Source organism: Tursiops truncatus, chromosome X, assembly GCF_011762595.2.
Source record: "Tursiops truncatus isolate mTurTru1 chromosome X, mTurTru1.mat.Y, whole genome shotgun sequence".
NCBI lineage: Eukaryota > Metazoa > Chordata > Mammalia > Artiodactyla > Delphinidae > Tursiops > Tursiops truncatus.
Genome location: NC_047055.1, coordinates 90,925,507 through 90,947,221, shown reverse-complemented (window position 1 = coordinate 90,947,221; position 21,715 = coordinate 90,925,507). Strand labels below are relative to the sequence as shown.

The 21,715-nt window shown below is 42.4% G+C and overlaps 1 protein-coding gene across 3 annotated transcripts in view; it reads right to left on the bottom strand.

The window, feature by feature from the left end:
- Positions 1-21,715, bottom strand: part of MAOB (monoamine oxidase B) — a 111,145-nt gene that overhangs the window by 21,707 nt on the left and 67,723 nt on the right. For all 3 annotated transcript variants that reach the window (XM_019943583.2, XM_019943582.3, XM_073799323.1), the window contains 3 exons: positions 7,146-7,250; positions 5,896-5,987; positions 840-981 (listed from right to left, as the gene is read on the bottom strand). In XM_019943583.2, coding sequence (XP_019799142.1) covers positions 840-981; positions 5,896-5,987; positions 7,146-7,250 — 339 coding nt within the window. The remainder of the gene's footprint in view (positions 1-839; positions 982-5,895; positions 5,988-7,145; positions 7,251-21,715) is intronic.

Genomic DNA, 21,715 nt, shown 5'->3' with positions numbered 1-21,715 from the left:
TACTCAGTCTCAGAATCTTGCTGGCCCAGCCACCCCCAGGCCAGCCTACTCCCTGTTACAGTCTGTCTGTCTCACCCTGGGTCAGGTACCTGCTGTTTCTGTGGCCACCGAGGCCATTTCACCTCACCGCACCCACCTGCAAAAGCTTCCTAATGTCCTGCGTGATTGCGCCCACAGTTGAGCTGACTGTTTTCTCCTAAATTTTCAGTTCAGTTAATTTTTAAAAAGACTATTTCAAATAGGTCTAGAAAGAAGGTCACGGAGAAGGGGAAAGAGAAGGGAGGGGGAGAAGGAGAAGAAAGAGGGTGATGAGATGGAGGAGGGGGCAGGAAGAGGAAGGGAAGGAAAGGAAAATGACTGTCGAGGAGATTAGCTAAGAACTCTAATCCATTTCCTACTGTGCCCAGCATAGCACATTATACAAGGCTGAGGCTCAGGAAATAGGCACTGAATGAATGAATGAATTCCATGTGGTGTGTGTGTTTTAAACTGAAAATACGTTTCTGACGTTTTCTGTTCAGCTTTCCAAGAAGCACTCAAGTTATGTTCATCAGCTGGTCTCTTACAAACTTACCAAATAATCATCGGATGTATATCCAAATGGAAAGTTGCAAAAGAACATAAAAAAAGGAGACAAGCCTAATTTTAAAATGACATTGGCCACTGGGCTGTCACACTGGGTACCTAACAACAGACTGTCACTTTGAGCTGCTATGATTAAGCTCTAAAAGCCACAAGCCTGCCTCCTGTTCCATCCTTTCATGACTGAAGGATGATGCCAATCTTTCACTTAGGCAGTGGTGGTTTTCTGTTTCAACGGTCGGGGTATGAATGGGTACCTGCCCTCCATTGGTTGTTGAGATGATCCTGGCACTGCCCCCACACTGCTTCACATACCACAGGAACCAGAGAGCGGAGACCTCATGCGTCTCTGCGGTGACACACAGGTTCACAAAGAGAGTAGCAAGCTGCTTCGAAGATCTGCTCAGGGAGAAACAAGAGCAAAGCTGGCAAATGCAGGGGAGCATCTTCTTCATTCTCTGGAAATTATTCAAGCAGTAAACTTAACTTGGCTCTAAGTGGAGAACAATTTAGCAAGTTTCAGAAAATTGTCACTAGAACCTAGTATTATAAAACATGACATCAGAGATTTGGGGAATAGGAGACATATTTTCCCCTTAATCAAAAGACCTAGCTCAGAATCAGCATGTATTCCATATGCTATGCTGTTACGACTGCTCTCCACACACTTGCTACTCTCCTAGGCGTCCCCATCTCAGTAAAAGGCATCACCATTCACCCACTTGCTAAGGCCAACACTCCAGAAATCAACCTTCATTTCTCTCTTTCCATCACTCTCCCACCATCCAATCCATCAGGAAGTCCTGTTGTCTCTCATCACATCACTCCACCTTCATTACCACCAAATTGGCATCATCTCTTGCCGGGATGATTAGAATTATTTCCTCCAGACTTGTCTCTCTCGTTCCACTTGTCCTCACTGAATATCTGTGTACCACACTTGAAGCCAAAAGGTTTTTATTGCCCTCCCCTCTGTGGTGCTCTTTCTATAGTGTAAATTAAGTCATGTCATTCCCTCGCTTAAAACTTTCCAGTGGCATCCTATCAAAACCAGCATAAGATTCAGATCTTTTACCAAGACCTCCAAAGTTCTAAGTGATCTAGCCCATGCCTACCTTTCCTATCTCATCCTGTACCTTCTGTACTTATTCTAATGTCCCCTCAGAAAGATGAACTCTTATATGTCTAGAAAAATGAGCACCAGCTTCTATATTCCCAGCACCCTGGCGTCCTCTATCATTTTACCACAGTGTGGTAGCTTTAAAACTATTTTCACTGTCTTAAATTATCTTAATTATTGGTTTATTATTTTTTATTGCTGTCTCCCCCACTAGAATATCAATCAGTGAGACAGGGATCTTAACTTTCTTGCTAACCATAGTATCCTCTTTAATAAAATAGTGACTGGAACGTAGTAAGCACTTAATAAATTACTTGTTAGATGACTGAACGAATACATGGTTGGTGGGAAATATCAATTAAACATTACTTTTCTTTTCTTTCTTTATTTATTTTGGCCATGCCACACAGCTTGCAGGATCTCAGTTCCCCAACTGGATTAAACCCCGGCCACGGCAGTGAAAGCCTGGAATCCTAACCACTAGGCCACCAGGAAACTCCCTAAACATTATTTTTAAATGATCCATAATGCTCAAAGGATATGCTAGGTGCTGTACCAAGTACAGAATTAGTCAGTTATCTATTCAGTTATTTTACTGTCTAATGGAAGACCAGCTCAAAGAATGGATGAGGGGAAAAAGTGATTGATGGAGTATAGATAGACGAACTTTTGCTTAAGGTTGGCAGGTAAATGATGAGAGGTTATGTCCTATCTGGAGCCACACCAGAAAGTGAATGATCTCATGCAATTCCAACAGCTCAGTGAAATCTAACAGATCCTAAAATTCACCAGTAGTAATGTGTACTCTGGGATATCTTTAATTAGGACCAATCCCGCTTTTGACTTTGACATAAAGTTTGCATGTTGTGAATCTGGTTATACCTGAGGCAGAATTTTCCACCTGGTAGTGCTGACAATGGTTGGAATAAATAATACCGTCTTCCATTTATTGAACTCTTTCACACTCCATGGTTTTTAAAAACCCATTGTCTTATCGATTTGTCACAAAAATGACAGTCATTATTCTTCCCCAGTTCACAAACCCAAACACTGAGTCTCAGGGAAGTTAATAACATGTAGCGCACAGCTCACTAAATGGTACAACTGCAAACCACATCATACCTGATTCAAACTTCATGCTTTTAATACCTCAAAATGCTTTAAAATCAGTCAGTTGACAACCTTGAAGGGACAAATATTGACCAAGGGACACCTCTCTACCCTAGTGTACCTTGACTCTGGAAGTTTGTAGAATCGCACCTAACACACATACCAGTTACTTGTAGCACTTTTGTGACAGTCCCCATCATTAAGCCTGCATATAGTGTAATATATATGTTGAAGTGACTTCAAGTTAGTTTTGCAAGATTCCTCATGATAACTGAAGGGATGGAAATTGCTGACTCATGCTTTTTTTGCAGAGGCAATTTTTGCCTTCTATCTAAAACAAATACCCAAAGATTGGTTTAAAATATTACTTCAAAGTGAAAACATCCTTTGCTGCTTCCTGATGTCCCGTTTTCTTTGTTCTTTATTGTATAGGTGAATTCGGATGGTACAAGGGAGTCATAAATCACTGAAACCTAATGTTGCCCTAGCTAGATAACCGATATTAAATATAAAAATAGAGCTGTGATTCTAGTTGTTACTGTTGCCTATTTGGTGAGAAAGAAATAACCCTGGTTTGAAATCAAGGGAGATCTAAAAGTAATTTGTCTCTGGAGGGCCAGGCCATTCTTAATCCTTTATCTGATTTACTCTAGGAGCTTTACTGAGAAGAGAAATGAGAAGAAAAATATCCGAGGGATGGAAGGCCAAGGAAGCTAGTGCAATAATATTTTCATGTTCCTTGCCCTGTTGACTCTTTAAAAGATAAACGTTATTATGTTTTCTACATGAAAAATATACACTTATTATATAAAATTTGGAAAATTCATAAAGTAAAAAGATGAGAGAATGAGTATCTTCCACATTTCTGCCCCCCCAAAGATAATCCCTAGACTCATTTTGGTGCATTTCTTTTTCTAGTTATAGGTTTTAAAAAGTGTATTTACATAGCTGTGACTACATCATAAATTTAATCTGTTTTTGAAAACCACTTTATAAATGATAACAGAAAGAACGATCAACATTAGTCTTTGAATATGTGATTGTGCTTTAGTTTGAACCACGGTAGGTTGGATATTCTGGATATTACTTCCTTTAAAACCAGGAAATGACATCATGCTTATCTTGCTTAGGAAAAATTTAAAAATTACTTTGTGTTCATATATTCTTAACATCTCAGAATGCTTTCTTTTGTCAGCCAACGACCTAGAATATTCACTAAGGGGAGGATTAGGTCAAGGACTATGGCAGAAAAACTCAGATCTCTGTGAGACCAAAGAAATATAATTAGTCCTATCTTCAATGAGCTTCAAAGCTCTCTGGAGAGAGAAGACCTAATGAATTTATTAAAAGCTTTTTGTAACAGGAGTTATAAAACAAATGCAGGTAAAAAATACTCACTATATTTTGAAAATCTCATGTATAAAATTTAAAAGTAAATACTGCAATTTTATTACAAACAAAATAAGTTGTATTACAAACTACATTCTAAAACAGAGTGGTAAATAGTATCAGATAAGTGTTAAAAAGGATGTAATTAATAATAGGCATTGATTTCGTGACAATAAAAGGGTTTTACTCTTTCAAAATTGGTTGCTTTCGAAGGCTGAAGACGTAGGAGAGGCACATGTTCATCATAGAGTATTATATAATAATAACGGTAATGATTAAAAACTGGAAGTAACTGAAACGTCAAATGATAATAGATAAACACACTATGGTATTCACTTCCCATGGAATAGTCTGCAACCATGAATATGACGTTTGATGAAGAATTTTAATGACGTGGATAATTGCTTGCATTGTAATATTAGATGTTAAAAAACATTCTGATGGATATCCGTTGCTTGCAGTGAATGCACAGTTTTCTCTTTAGAAATGAGATGATATATCACACTGTACATACTTGATGACAGCCTGCTTTTCTATCTGTTTAATAGTATGATGTTTTTCAAGCCATTAAATATTCTTCTTCGACACGATTTTTAAAGATTTTAGAGTATTCCAGTTTTCGGACAAACCATAATTAATTTAACCAGTCTTCTATTATGGGACATTTAGATTTTCCTTTTAAAAATAATGCTTTGAATCTCCCTCTCTCCCTTTCTCTCTCCGTTTCTCCCTCTCTTCTTTTCTCTCTCCTTCTTTAAGCTAAACTCTAAGAAGTTGAATTTATGTATGAAGAAGTATGTACATTTTATGTCTTTTGGTTATTTCCATATATTAGATTCAGATATCCTTAAAAACTTTTTACTTTTAGTTGCCATTGCTCCAACTCCCCCCCCCCCCCCGCACAATGCCTAGAGAATGAAGGCATCAACCCCAGAGCCACATTCTCAACTAATGCTGTTTAGCATGGGCAAGCAGTCTCATAGCAATGCCATTTTCTTACTTTGCTTACCACAAATTCACCATGTGCTTGAGATGGAACCCTTATCCTTTCCTTTTTCCCTGCTGTCCAAGAGCAGGGAGGCCTTTCCACGCTGTCTGTCTAAACAGCTTCCACAGCTCATGTATAGTTCCCAACTTTGCCAACCACAATTTAATACATGACTCATGAACACTTTCTTTCAATGCTACACGTTTCTCCCTAATGGGAAGCAGTCAGTCCAGTCATCCATGTTTCCTGGACAGTTGTGAATTATCCAGAGAACTTCTCTAGAAGTTCCTCTTCAAAGCTTTGAAGAATTCCACTCCATCCCATAGGTGTTTGAAATGCATGTGCTGATGCACTCTCTCCATACTTGACCACCAGTGAGGAGTCTACAAGTATCCCTACATCGACAGCTTGATAAGTGAGATCTTTAAGCTGTTCTTAATAAGGGAAGTGGCACAATGTGGTCTGTCCTAAGGACTTTAGGGGGTAATACCACCTCTGTAATGCAAAACTATCCCAAAGAAGTAGGTTTGATGTATAGACATCTTTAGGGCAGGACATGGTTCCAATATTTTTCAGCACTCCACCTGGCCAAATGGTGTGGTTATAGACACAGAGCAGCTACTCGGTTCATAGCTGCTGAACGGAATTGCTAAATGAACCTGAAAGAGAGTCACAGTCAATGCCTGTGCCTAATGGCGAGTCTTACTCCGTCCAGCAGATCTTGTCCAGCAGCTCCTTCATCGTCATGTGGTCCCACTGTTCTGCAAGGGGCGCCTTCCATGGGGCATCACTGGGAATCTACATTCAGATGACGATTCAGAGGGGAAAAGCAAATGTAATTTTCCATTTTAAATAACTATTTGAATAGTATTCAAAACTCTAACTTAAAGAAGCAAAATGCAAGTTTTCCAAATTCCCCCAATAGTGGTTTTTTACTGCACAATCCATGTTGTCTGTCTAGATTTCCTATTCACTCAATCCATATTTTATATATATATGTGTATATATATGTGTGTATATATATATATATATATATATTTTTTTTTTTTTGCAGTACGCGGGCCTCTCACTGTTGTGGCCTCTCCCGTTGCAGAGCACAGGCTCCGGATGCGCAGGCTCAGCGGCCATGGCTCACGGGCCCAGCCGCTCCACGGCACGTGGGAGCTTCCCAGACCGGGGCACGAACCCGCGTCCCCTACATCGGCAGGCAGACTCTCAACCACTGCGCCACCAGGGAAGCCCCATATTTAATTTTTGATAACCTTTCTTGTGCTATAAATGGAGGCTATGTTGTAATCAGGCTGTTTCCAAATATCAACTACTAAGTTACTAATATAATTTAGAGAGAACAATTCAGAAATTCAACTCCTTGGGACTTCCCTGGTGGTCCAGTGGCTAAGACTCCACGGTCCCACCGCAGGGGGCCCGGGTTCGATCCCTGCTCAGGGAACTAGATCCCACATGCCGCAACTAAGAGTTTGCATGCCACAACTAAAGATTTCTCATGCTGCGACTAAAAGATCCCAAATGCCACAACTGAAGATCCCACACGTGGCAACGTAGATCCCTCGTGTCACAGCTAAGGCCTGGCGCAGCCAAAAATAAATAAATAATAATTTTTAAAAAATCAACTCCTTAACAAAGATCAGACAGATGTACCAGAAGCCTTACTTGCTATGTCCTGAGGATATTCTAAATTAGAAACATCATCCCAGGAAAGCTGAATGATAGAAGATCTTCTCCCCCCTCATCAGTAGTATGCAAATTGCAGCCTATTGGACATGTCATTCTTTTAGAGGTTAGAAACTCACTTATTCATCTCACAAATCTTTACTGCAAGTTACTGTGCTACACAATGTGCCAGGCACTGTTGACGTGCTTCACCTTCTTTCTTTTAAGGACTAAACTTATCATGAAGAATACAAATGTCATCAAAGAAGCTTTAGGAAGCTTTACCTCTCGTCCCATGTCGTCCATCGTCCTCCAAAGGTTGTTAAGATCTAGGCAGGCAATTGGATTCCACATAGGTGGGAATGGGCCCCTGAAGGGGTAGGATTTGCCCTGTGAGATACAAGATAATTTTAAAAGGAAACATTTACTACAATGGAAAAGTAGTTAAATATGCCAAGTTGTTAAATATCTGTAAGCAAAATCATGTTATCAATATGTGATATACACTCAAGTGTTTTAGCTCCTTAGTGTCCTCAGAACCCAACTTAACTTTTTAGCATTAAGATTTCCAGCAAAATTCCCTGTTACCTAAAGAAATTTGGTGCCACACCAAACACAATAGAAAGGTTTCTCTCTGAAATTGGAACACTTATCATGTAAAATGTAAATGCCAGTACAGAAGTGGGGTTACCTAATCTCATTTGCCAATGATACTTGCAAATATCTCAGAGCCAGGAGACTCTGCATGGTGGAGGGTCAGAAAATGACAACTATAAATATTACACGAGTTAGAAGGGGATGAAAAACCGATTGCAGGAATGCAAGTATCTGTAGGAAGAGCCACAAAACAGGGCCGAGCAAGCTTCTCCAAGGAATCAGATATGCTAGGTCAACACAGGAGTTCCCAGAGATCAAGGTCAAAGCAGAAAGAAGAGACAACTTAGGGAGTTCCCTGGTGGTCCAATGGTTAGGACTCAGCTCTTTCACTGCCATGGCCGGGGTTTGATCTCTGGTCAGGGACTAAGATCCCGCACGCCGAGCAGTGCAGCCAAAAAAAAAAAAAAAAAAAGAGGGCTTCCCTGGTGGCGCAGTGGTTGAGAGTCCACCTGCCAATGCAGGCGACACAGGTTCGTGCCCCGGTCTGGGAAGATCCCACATGCCGCGGAGCGGCTGGGCCCATGAGCCATGGCCGCTGAGCCTGCGCGTCCGGAGCCTGTGCTCCGCAACGGGAGAGGCCACAACAGCAAGAGGCCCGCGTACCACAAAAAAAAGAGACACAACTTCAAGGTTCTCTTTGTGACATGTTTACACTGCCTGGTTCTCCCAGAAGAGCAGGGACGCTTCGACACAGAGACAAAGGGCATATATTTCTCCAAGGATTACTAACATGGCAGCTTGTATGTCATCTCTGGGAGGCTTAACTTAATGGCAGTTCAGGTACATCCACAAAACCCACTTTAGGTTCATTTGAAAACCTGAGTCAGAAGTCAGGCCATGCATTCTGACATCATCTTGCAACCAAATTGGAGTAACTCAAGGTCCACAGTCAACCAAGATCTCACAATAACTCTCAGTCATTTGGCAAAGATTCATCTCACACTGATTTTGTAGTTACAGAAACTATTTTAATAATTAATCCTATGGTCATATGGTTCTTTGTTCTCCAACAAGGCCCTAAGATTCTCAGGGAAGAGTTATCATACAGGCTTACCTTTCTTCTTGTATTAGTCAGGGTTCTCCAGAGAAACAGAACCGATAGGATGTATGTGTGTGTGAGGAGGGGGGCGGGGGGCAGTGAGAGAGAGATTAATTTACGGAATTGGCTCAGGCAATTGTAGAGGCTTGGCAACTCCAGAATCTACAGGGCAGGCTGGCTGGCTGGAAACCCAGGGAAGAGTTGCAGTTCAAGTCCAAAGGCCATCTGCTAGCAGAATTCCGTCTTCCTTGGGGGACCTCAGTGTTTTTCTATTAAGGCCTTTAACTGATTGGATGAGGTCTACTCACATTATGGAGGATAACCTGCTTTATTCAAAGTCTAATTTAAATGTTAAACTCATCTAAAAAAATACCTCTACAGAAGCATCTAGGATAGTGTTTGATCAAATGTCTTTTGTGGCCTAGCCAAGCAGACACATAAAATTAACTATCACACTTCTTAGTCGACTTTACTGAGGTATAATTTACACCCAAAGAAACAATTTTAAATGCACGATTTGAGAACTTTTTGACACACTGTAAGCACCTGTGTAACCATTACCACAATCAAGATATAAAACATTCCCATCACCCTAGAAAGTTCTCTCTTGCCCCTTCCCAGTCAATTCCTGTCCACTTTCTGGCCCAAGACAACCACTGATCAGTTTTTTGTCACTATAGATCGGTTTTGCCTGTTCTAGAATTTCTTAAACAATGGAATCATGCAGTATGTACGAGTCCACCTTTATCTGGCTTCTTTTGCTTGGCATGACGTTCTTGAGGTTCATCCGTGCTGCAGTCAAGTCCTTTTTGATTGCTGAGTAGTATTCCATTGTATGGATGTACCATGCTTTGTTTATCCACTCCTCTGTTGATGATTCTTTCCAGTTTTGATTCATTCATTGTGGATGTTTGCTATGAACATCCTTGTACAGGTCTTTTTATATACATATATTTTTTTTCTCTTGGATAAATGCCTAGGAGCAGAATGGCTGAGCTGCATGGAGGGTGTATGTTTAACTTTTCGAGTTTAACAGTTTCCAAAGTGGTTCTACTGCTTTATATTCTCACCAGAAATGTATGAGAGTTCTAATTGCTCCACATCCCAACCAACACTTGTTGACTTTTCTTTTATGCTTTAAGTATACTGTTGATTTTAGAATATTAGATTTACAGAGAAGTTGCAGAGATAGTACAGAAAGTGTCTATATCCCTCTCAACTAGTTTTCCCTAATGTTAGCATCGTGCATTACCATAGTACATTTCTCAAAACCCAGGGATTGACACTGGTACATGACTATTTATAAAACCTAAGACTTTATTCGACTTCACCAATTTGTAAACTAATGTACTTTTTCTGTTCCAGGATCCCACAAAAGATATTACATTACGCTTAGTCATCAAGTCTCCTTGGTCTTTGGTCTGTGACAGTGCCTCAGTTTTTCCTTCTTTTTCATGACCATGACAGTTTGGAAGGATACTGGTCAGGTATTTAGTAGAATGTCTCTCAATCTGGATCTGTGTGAATTTTTTTTCATTTTTAGATGGGGGTTGTGGGTTTGGGGGAAGAATACAACAGAGGAAAGTGCCCTTCTCATCACATCACCTTGGGGGGCACCTGACTTATCCCTGCTGATATTAACTTGATTCCTTGGTTAAGGTGGTACCTGCCAGCTTTCTCCACTGTAAAGTTATATTTCCCCCTTTCCCTGCTCTGTTCCTTGGAAGAGAGTCACTAAGTTCAGTCCATGCTCAAGAGGAGATGGTAGGGAGTAAACACTACTTCCTGGAGGGAGGTATCCACGTACATTTTTAAAATTCTTCTCTAGGGAATATTTGCCTCTTTCTCCCCTATTATTTATTTATTCAATCTCTTCTTTATATCAGTATGGACTTATATATATTCACTTTATACTTTGGGTTATAATCCAATACTACATTATTTATTTTCTTGCTCAAATTGTTCCATCTGTGGTCGTTGGGGGCTCCTGTGTCCTTTTGACATGGCTTCATCCTTCTTTTTTTTTGAGCACTTTCTTCATTTCTGGCACTAGAAGATTCTCCAGGCTCATTGTCTATTGTCTCTGCCACAGCCCTAGGATCGCCGTTTCTCCAAGGAGCCTTCATTTCTTTTATTTTTAAAAATGTTGAATTTAATAGAATCAACTAGGTGTATGCTGGCTTAAAAAAAAAGCAGCTTTATTGAGATACAATTCACATACCACGCAATTTGCATGCTGACTTTTTTAAACCTCTACTTATGCCTCCATCAGAGCTCAGCACATAGAAGTTATTCAGTAGAAACCTATGGATGGATCTATAGGATCATTCTCTGCAAAGCACATGTGGGTCCCACCCCAGCACTGCCTCTCTGAAACTGATTGACACCGAGCGAGTGAGTTGCTTAATCTCGTTGTTCCAACTCAACATCTCTTGGCCTCATCATCTTCCTCCAGGAATTATGCCCAGATTACCATAAACAACTGGGTTACGTGGCCTTCTCAGGGTCCCAGAGCTCCCCGTTTACCTTTCACCTGCCACTAACTCCACTGTACCAGCTTTCATGCATTTACCACTTTGCGTCACCCATTGGACTCTAAGCTGCAAGATCACGGACTCAAGTCAGCCTACCTGGATCAAGTCATGGCTCTGCCACTCACTAGTTGTGTTCAGTTACTTAAGCTCTCTGTCCTCAGTTTACTTGTGTATAAATGGGATGACAGTAGCTACCTCACAGATGTACTAGAAAGACGAAGTGAGATGATTCACATAAGTTACTTTGAACAGTGGCTGGCATGTTGTCAGTTCTCAATAAATGTTGTTGTTGCTATTATTGCGGCTGTTACTACTGTAATTATTATTTTTGCACGCCTAGGACCTGTTGGCGTAGATTGACGGCACACAGTAAGTTCACAATAAATGCTGGATATCATCTCAGCTGTGTGACCTTGAACTTGTTATTTATTTGGCACACAATGTCCTGAATTCTAAAAAGATCTTTTGTACTTAGATTTTGTCTTAGTCCATTTGTGCTGCTATAACAAAAAAACCCCCATAGACTGGGTGCTTTATAAACAAGAGAAATTTATTTCTTGCAGTTCTAGAGGTTGGGAAGTCCAAGATCAAGACGCTGGCAGATTTGATGTCTGGTGAGGACCAAGTTCCTGGTTCATAGATGGCCTTTTCTTACTGTATCTTCACATAGTGGAAGAGATAAGGGAGCCCTCTGGGTCTGTTTATAAGAGCACCGATCTCATTCATGAGGACTCTGTCCTCATGACCTAATCATCTCCCAAAGGCTCCAACGTCTCACACTATCACATTGGGGGTTAGGATTTCAATATATGAATTGGAGGGGGACAAAAACATTCAGTTTATAGCAGGTTTCCTATGCTATTATTAACTTCCTTGTTTTCAAGTCACCTACTTTGGCCTCCATAGATCCTCACCAGCAGCACCTGCCCTGCTTCCCACCACACACCAGAGATGCATTTATACAAAGAGGGTGAGAGATGGAGCTCCCATTGTGAAGAACCAAGTCAGGCTACCTCGCAAGGGCAGAGTACATCCGAGACCGGCATACAGAGACCTCTCCCTGGACTCCTCAGTGTGGCATTGTGCCCACAGGTAAAGGGCATCAGAAAGAGATAAACCCACAAGCAGGTTGAATAGCCACCCCTTAAATGGGAAGAACAGCCCATTTTTGTCGCAAAAATCTTTAGGACCAAGAATGGAGGGGAAGAAATTGGTAGTCGGCCAGATAATTTAGTTATTCAGGGCTTTGTGTTTGCTTGTTTTCACAAACACTTTGGTTCTGCCAGAAATCACCAGCAGATGGCTTGAAGAAGAGCGTGAGACCAGCAGATTTGGTTAACTGGTGCCTGCTCTGTCACTGCCAAGGTCTGCACCAACAGCCATGGCAACTCCTGGGAACTTAGGGACAATCGCTTAAGAAACTGAGAACTCCAGTCTGACTCATGGATTGGCTCGGGAAAAGGTGAAGAACAGCTCTTGGGTGAGGGCAGAGTTACCCGGAAAACCATGACCTGCACAGGGACCCCCCATCAACAACAGTAACCTGTTTCTCCTTCCCCGTTAACCTTCAACTCAGGGACACATTGTGAGATGGGCACCTCTCTACCATCCCTCCCTCCTTTCTCAAGGATAAGGTCTTTGTACAGCACGTGTCTTATGGAAGGGATACGATGGAGGTGGGGTGGGGCTTCCAAGTTTGCTCTTGAGAGATGCCAGCTTAGTAGCCCAGTTGAAACGTCACCCCAGCTGAAGCCCAGGGATTCTCATTCAATGGGGTCCTAAACACAGTGAGGGCTGCACCAACAGCAATCATACCAGCAACTCAATGGTGTCAGAGACCAGCTGCCAAAGCCCTCCTAAATCAGGAACGCTCTTAGATAGGAGGTGTGTTCAGAACTCTAAAGCCAAAACCGGAGTGAGAAGTGACCACCACAGAGGGCTCTGTGTGAGTAAATGGAAGCCAAACAATATGTAAAGAGCACCGTGATGAAGAAGAATAAAACACTTCACCCTTTTTATGTTCTCATTTACTGACAGTCTTTGGTGTCTTTGGTGTCTTAACGTCCAAGCAGGTAGCATCTTAGCTAAGTTTATAAAAACAATTACAGTTGTCCTTCAGTGTTCTCAGGGCACTGGTTCTAGGACCCACAGCAGATACTCAAATCTGCGAATTCTCAAGTCCCAGAGCCGGCCCTCTGTATCCACGGGTTCCGCATCCGCAGATTCAACCAACCACGATCATAAACATAATACACAATCCATGGTTGGTTGAATCTGCGAATACGGACAGCCAACTGTATTCTTTTAGAAGATTAGAGAAAGCTTCTGACAAACCCAGGAAAGAACTACTGTTAGAGACATAAAAATGTCAAGTCTTCAAGCTTCAGGGAATAAGTAGGGGAGGGCGGGAACGTCTAAATTTATCTGACGTGACCAAAGGTAACATGAGAGTTTTGTGCCTCAGATTTGGCTGTTGTAGAAACAGTCCAGTGATTGTTACTATTTAGAATATTGTCCAGGGAGGCCTGTCTCGTCCGAAGAAATCATGACATCAGAGTAAGTCCCCAGTTCAGGGACGAAACAACATATCACAACAGATTGAATGCCGACACAGATATGAGAAGCCAGCTGTCTTCTCTCAAGCCAGATGTGAAAGAGATATGCAAAAATGAAAGTCAATGCCACTCACTCATGTGTTTGCCTTAGAAATCACTTTTTTTCCATAAAAATGTTAACTTGTCACAGGGTTATTATTGTTATTTTAGGTGAATTAATAGATATTGTTAAAAATCCTCAGTTTCAATTCCTAATATGGAAAATACAAAGAGATGGAGTCAGTTGAGCCAAAGCTACTTGAGGTTCTCAGTAATTTTCAAGAATGTAAAAGTCTGAAAAGGGCTGGTATAGAACCACAGGAGAAGAGATGCAGGGTGGCTTTTGTTTTTAAATAAATCTATTTATTTATTTTTGGCTGTGTTGGGTCTTTGTTGCTGCGCATGGGCTTTCTCTAGTTGCGGTGAGCGGGGGCTTCTCTTGTTGCGGAGCGCACGGGCTCTAGGCTCACAGGCTTCAGTAGTTGTGGCACGTGGGCTCAGTAGTTGTGGCTCATGGGCTCTAGAGCGCAGGCTCCGTAGTTGTGGCACACGGGCTTAGTTTCTCTGCAGCATGTGGGATCTTCCCGGACCAGGGCTCGAACCCGTCCCCTGCATTGGCAGGCGGATTCTTAACCACTGCACCACCAGGGAAGTCCCCAGGGTGGCTTTTAAATGACCAAAGAATGGATTCAAAATGGTCTCCGAAACTTGATAGCTGTGTGACTACAGTCAAGTTGTTCAACATTTGTGTTCTCTTATCTTTAGATTTGGAATAATGGTACCCATCTCACAGGGGTATTGTAAGAATTAACCAAAATGATACATGGCAAACAGGATGCACTCACTGCATGAATGTTGCTGACAGTACTGGGATCATGACGAACGCCCCGTCGTTTATACAACCACTTCGTACCCATAAATCCATGCCCACAATTTTTTATTTTTTTTTGCGGTACGCGGGCCTCTCACTGCTGTGGCCTCTCCCGCTGCGGAGCACAGGCTCAGGACGCGCAGGCCCAGCAGCCATGGCGCATGGGCCCAGCCGCTCCGTGGCACGTGGGATCCTCCCGGACCGGAGCACGAAACCACGCTCCCTGCATTGGCAGGCGGACCCCCAACCACTGCGCCACCAGGGAAGCCCCGTGCCCACATTTTTGATTAATATCCTTTGGGTAAATTCCTAGAATCAGACACCCTGGCATGAAGATTTATGTTTGACTTTCTAAAGCAGACTTGCTGAAAACCAGCAACCAACTCGATTATCACATGGCCTTATTTTGTAGCCTAAGAGCTTCGGCAGGCTCAGTAAAAACATCTGAAATCTACCTCTCAATTCTCCCCCTAACGAGTGGGCCAGGGCTCTGAGACGGGTTGGCTTGGCGGCAAGTACATCACTTGTCAACTTTGATGATCCAGACGTCTTGCTCTTCTCCTGACCCTTGTTCTCTGAGGCAAAGACTGCACACCCTGAAGTCTGTCGCATCTGGGAAGCCCTTTTGCCATCTTATTCCCCACATTGACCCCAGTCTCTGCAGTAAGAACAGGTGGCCTGGCCTTTCTTCGATCCCGCTTCTCGACAGTGACCTTTCCCTCTCCGTGTCTCCTCTGCCGTTCATGGGAATGTCGCCTTCCTCACTGTGGAGCAGGCCATCCGGCCCCTCTAGAACTCAATGACTTTTACGGCTCTTCGAAAGGACTATGCTTGGGCCACAAACAAACTAGGAGGACCAAGCTTAACTTTTGATCTATATTTCCAGTTTGGAAGAAAAGAAATTTAATCTACCCTATGGGGGAGGAGGGAAGGAAGCTCTACTTAGGCAAATGGCTTTCTTCCTCTGTTTATCTGTTCTCATTTCTAAGCACTTGGAGCCTGTGGTCAACAGGGGTTCTTTTTTTTTTTTAAATATATTTATTTGTTTTATTTTCGGCTGCGTTGGGTCTTTGTTGCTGCGTGCGGGCTTTCTCTAGTTGCGGCGAGCGGGGGCTACTCTTCATTGCTGTGCGCAGGAGCTTCTCATTGCGGTGGCTTCTCTTGTTGCAGAGCACGAGCTCTAGGCGCGCGGGCTTCAGTAGCTGTGGTGCACGGGCTCACTAGTTGTGGCGCACAGGTTTAGTTGCTCCGAGGCATGTGGGATCTTCCCGGACCAGGGCTCGAACCCATGTCCCCTGCATTGGCAGGCAGATTCTTAACCACTGCACCACCAGGGAAGCCCCAGTACGGGGTTCTGATTGCATCATCACATGGGCGAAGCTGGAGGACGGGGTAGACAACAGTGACGACGTTTTTGGAACAAGCCAGCAGCACTTAGCACAGAAAAGGCCTGGAGTTGTTAGGGAACCGTTGACTGAAACCACCCACCTTGGCCAGACCCCGATTGCCTGAGTTGTCTCACAACAGAAGGTCCTGATAAGGAACATGGTGCTGTCACTGAAAACTAACTAGGTGAATTCGGGAGGGGCCAAAAGAGGGAGGAGAGGACCAACTTCCCAGAGTCCTCTTGCTGGAATCCATCTTGGCTGAGAGATTCACACGCCACCAGGCAGTACCCTGAGTCAGACTAGGGGCCAAGCAAGATGATTGGCCAGAGACAACCTGGAAACTAACCCCATTACCATAAAACCCAAGACTGCGAGCCACGTGGCAGAGCAGTTCTCCTGGGTTCCTTTACCCTCCTGCTCTCCGCCCAGCGCCCCTTCCTAAAAAAGTCTCCTGCTTTGTCAGCACGTGTGTCTCCTTGGACAACTCATTTCCAGGTGTTAGACAAGAACCCCCTCTCGGGCCCTGGAAGGGGTCCACCTTCCTGCAACAGAATCATCCATGTAGGGAGAAATAGGGAAGATGGGGATGGTACTGGCTGAGAAATTAGGCAAAGCCTTGCAGGAATAATATTAACAAACAATAATGACAACAGCTGACAGAGACTGTTTACCCCGTGCAGGCCTTGTTCTGTGCACTTTACATGTATTGATTCATTAATCTTCACGGCCACCCTTTCAGATGGAGAAGCTGAGACATAGAGAGGTGAAATAATTATCGTCTGCTCAAGGTCTCACAACTGCTAAGTGGCAGCAGGATTGCAATTCAGACATTCAAAGGCCGATACTCTTGATCATGAAACTTCCCAGCCTCTTAATTATAATTATTGAACACCATTTGTCAGACACTAGGCTGATGGTTTTAATTAAATAATTTAATTTAATTCTCACAACTACTCAGTCAGTAAATTGCTAATTGTATGTTTCATTTTACAGATGAGTTCTGAAGCACAGAGAGGTTGAGAAGCTTGTTCGAAGGTCACACAGCTTGCACGTCAGGGGAAACAGAATTTAACCTCGGGTTTGTGCATTCAGAACTCAAGCTCTTACTTAGATCTCTGCTCCATGAGCCACTGCTCAGTTGGTGTAAAGAAGGTCTCTGGAAGACATTTTGACCCAGTAACCACTTGAGATTCTTACAAACCAGGTCGAAGCGGATGATGGGTTCAGTGACCAGCCAGACCTTTTCCGTGGCTCTCCCTCCTGATCCCAGGCAAGGACCAGTCCAGCCCATCCTCAAATGACTTCCATGTCAGTTCATTCACTCATTTATTCAACAAATATTTCTTTACACACAGTGTAAAACACACTGGAATTTGAAAACTTGGTATAAAAAAATGTTAAATACCTCATTGACAATTTCATATTGAATACACGTAAAAATGACTATTTTTGATAAATTGGGTTAAACAAAATATACTATTAAACATATATAATTACAAAGGGGCAAAAAGACCTTTGATCGTGGGGATGGTTTCACAGGTGTATACATGTCAAATCTTAAACTCTATACCTTAAATACGTGCAGTTTATCATATGTCAATAATGCTATAGCTCCCCCATTGCTACCCGAGAGGATTAACAAGAACTAATTTCACCTGTTTATTTATTTTTTCGATGCAGCTATTAGAAATTTTAAAATCACATAGGTCAACAAATACTTCTTGAGCACCTCCTATGTATCTGTCACCGTTCCAGGCTCTGGGAGCACAGTAGTGAGTGACAACAGACAAAAGTCTCTGCTCTCCTGAGAGCTTACATTCTAACAGGTGTAACCAAAATAACTAAACAAAACAGACACTAAAGAAAATAAAGAAGAAAATCATGTAGTATATTAGAGAGTGATAAGTGCTATGAAGAAAAAGAGAGTAGGAAAGGCAAAGAGGGTGTTGTGGTTTGGGGTTGATTATAATTTTAAATAAGGTGGACAGGGAAGGCCTCACAGAGAAGGTACCATTTGAGGGAAAAGATGAGAGGAGAGGGGGAAACCATGTGACTCAGCAGGGTGGGGGGCAGAGCACTTCAGGCAGAGGCCCCAGCAAGCATCCTGAGATGGACTGCACAAGGAACAGAAGGGAGGCCAGATTGATCCTTTCTCTTCTTCCACAGGGATGTGCTCTTGCTCACTAGAACAGATCCAGGCTCCTGAGTCTGGTTCTCAAGGCTGCCAGAAGAAGGGGGATGCCAAGGAGATGGCCTCTGTGCTCTGGTCAGGGCCTCTGTGCCCTGATGTCAGCAGGCCATCCTCACCACTGCATTGTTGCTGCATCTGTCCTTCAGAGGCTCCTTTGCCTTCTAATCTCCAGCAGTGCAAAGCTTAAACTACTTTCCATGCCCAGCTCAAGACTCACTTTCTTCAAGAAGCCTTCCGAAATTCACCTCACCCCCCATCAGTGCTCGAAACATAAGGTTCACTCCATTTTGAGTCCTTACCATAGCAGCTTGTAATTGTTATCTTGATATTATTCTCAAGGTGTTCCACGTGAGTATGCCTTTTTTCTCCAGCTGCTTCAGGAAAAGAAACATTTGCCTCCTCCTATAATGTTTAAGAGTGTTATATATTCAATTGGTGTTTGACGAGCATTGGATGATTGGACGGATGGATGGAAGGATAGATGATTGATTGGATGAATAGTGCTATAGACTGAATGTCTGTGTGCCTCCCCAAATTCATATGTTGAAACCTAACCCCCAGTGTGATGGTATTTGGAGGTGGAGGCCTTTGGGAGGTGATAAGGTTATGAGGGCTGAATCCTCAAGAATGAGATCAGTGCCCTTATAAAAGAAAGTCTGGAGAGCTTCTACCAAGCGAGGATACAGTGAGCAGACGGCATCACCAAATCTGCCAGCAGCCTTGATCTTGGACTTCCCAGCCTCCAGAACTACGAGAAATAAATTTCTGTCGTTTATAAGCCACCCAATCTATTGTATTTTGTTATAGCAGCCCAAATTGACTAAGGCAAATACTATTAAAATAAGAAGAGGAATTCTTCAGCATCTGAGACAGAAGTCTGACTGAATGTTTTCTAAATACAATGAAAGTTAATATCTTCTGAAAAAAATTAAAATGTTTTAACTAGGAAGCTGAGAATTGTAATTCTTCCCCCCCCCCAAACCTGATCAATATCTTTGTCCTCTTTACTTTCATAATCTGTTGTAAATACACATGCTGATGGAGACAGAGGCCTCCACAGGGGAGAGTTTCCAAAATCAGCCCATACATTTACATCAAAGAATAACAGTGTGTTGAGAAGGATGCGGGCCTTTGTGCCCCTAATCCTCTGCTGCTTGTATTAGCCATTTCCAGCTGTATCACATGTCAAACCATCAGGACACACCGTTGATGTTAAGAGGTTGTTTCCAAAGCAGAATAACGCCCACAGCTAAAATCTATTCTCCTGTTCCAATTTTTTCACTCTTTCAATTTGTAGACACGTAAGTGTTTATTAGATCAAATTAGCACAGGCATCTAGAATATCCCAATAAATGTAACCTCTTTTTCTTAGGGTGTGTAATTTTGAACACTGCCAACACATTACCCAACATGCATCAGCACTAGCAGTTTTAGCTTTCCCAAGAGAAATCTTGGCTCAAATAAACACTGTGTGTACCATTATAAGAAAGCCAAAAACCTGAAGCAGTGGTCCTTGCTCTTCTCTGGGATAAGGGTCCCTCTGAAACTCTGTAGAAAACCATGTAATCTCTCCAGTAAAGCGCACACATACAAACAATTCTACATATAAAACCGGGGAGTGTAACTGAAACTTATCTTGGGCTCTTCCCCAAGAGGCACGGATTTGAGGTTGAGAAAATTTGATTACAATACCGAGTGTTGGTGAGATTAAGAAGCAACCAGACTGTCATGTCCTGCTAATGGGAATGTGACATAGTAGAACCACTTTGGAAAACTCTTTGTCAGTATCTACTAAAGATGCTTATGTATACAGCTTGCGACCCACTTCTAGATGCCCAAGAAAATGTTCTCCAAACACATACACAAGAATGTGAAATGTCCATTAACTGTATTATGGACTAACAAATTGAGTTCTATTCCCACAATGGAATACTCTACAGCAATGACAATTAATGATCTACAACTACCCATAAATAAAAATCTACGGACTTCCCTGGCAGTCCAGTGGTTAAGACTCTGTCCTCCCAATGCAGGGGGCACAGGTTTGATCCCTGGTTGGGGAACTAAGATCCTGCATGCTGCAAGGCACAGCCAAAAAAAAAAAAAATCTAATGCTGTGTTCATCTGAAACCATGTTTAGAGGCCAGAGGATATTCAAAACAAATAGTAGCAATGCCAAGAGGGCAGTTATGCTTTAATCACGTATTTAGAAGGTGTTCATGATTAGTTCATCTGTGAAGTCATGTCACTGTCCTATGGTGATTAACTGAAATACCACTGCGTTTCTCTTGACAACACTTACCACTGACCACAGGATGGCTCGGGTTGGTGGGAGGGCAGTGACCAATGTCAAACATATGCCTTCTGTTAAAATGGGTCAATGTACAGTGGAGAAGCACTCTGCTTTTCCTCTGGGAAAGGACAGCTCTCACCCAATTGTATACACACACACACACACACACACACACACACACACACATATGGATTATTATTAGAGAAGATTCCTGCACCCATCTCAAGGCCAGAGAAAGAGCTGCACACCTCCGTCCTTAAGCACCACTGCCTTTTAGAATTATGTGGTCTTTTGCATAAAACAAATGCTTATTTTCTAGGTCATGCTTAGTAACAACTACCTTTGGTGCTTGTGCATGGTACTTCTCATATATCATTTTTGCAAGTTAAAAATTATTTTTTATTGAAGTATAGCTGATTTACAATATCATGTTAAGTTTCAGGTGTACAGCAGAGCAATTCAGTTTTATATATATATATTCTTTTTCAGATTCTTTTCCTTTATAAGTTATCACATAATATTGAGTATAGTTCCCTGTGCTATACAATAGGTCCTTGTTGGTTAATCTATTTTATAGTTAGTAGTATGTATCATATATCATTTTTAATCCTCACAAGTATTTTATGGAATAGGTACTGTTATTAACCTTATTATTTTTTGTAATTGGAGTACAGTCGCTTTACACTGCTGTGTCAGTTCCTGCTGTATAGCAAAGTGAATCATCTATACGTATACATATATCCCCTCTTTTTTGGATTTCCTTCCCATTTAGGTCACCACAGAGTAATCTTATTTTTTATTAACAGCTTTATTGAGATATAACTCACATCCATAAAATTAACAAATTTATCATTTTAACCTTTTTTGTGTGTGTGTGGTACGCGGGCCTCTCACTGCTGTGGCCTCTCCCGTTGCGGAGCACAGGCCCCGGACGCGCAGGCTCAGCGGCCATGGCTCACGGGCCCAGCCGCTCCGCGCATGTGGCATCCTCCCAGACCGGGGCACGAACCCGTGTCCCCTGCATCGGCAGGCAGACTCTCAACCACTGCGCCACCAGGGAAGCCCCATTTTAACCATTTTTAAGTACACAATTTAGTGCCGTTAAGTACATTCACAATGTTGTACAACCATCACTACGATCCCTTTTCAGACCTTTTTCATCATCTCAAATAGAAACTTCATATCCGACAAACACTAACACCTCATTTCCCCCTCCCACTAACCTCCTCATTCTACTTTCCGTCTCTATGAATTTGCCTATTCTAGGTACCACATGCATATAAATGGA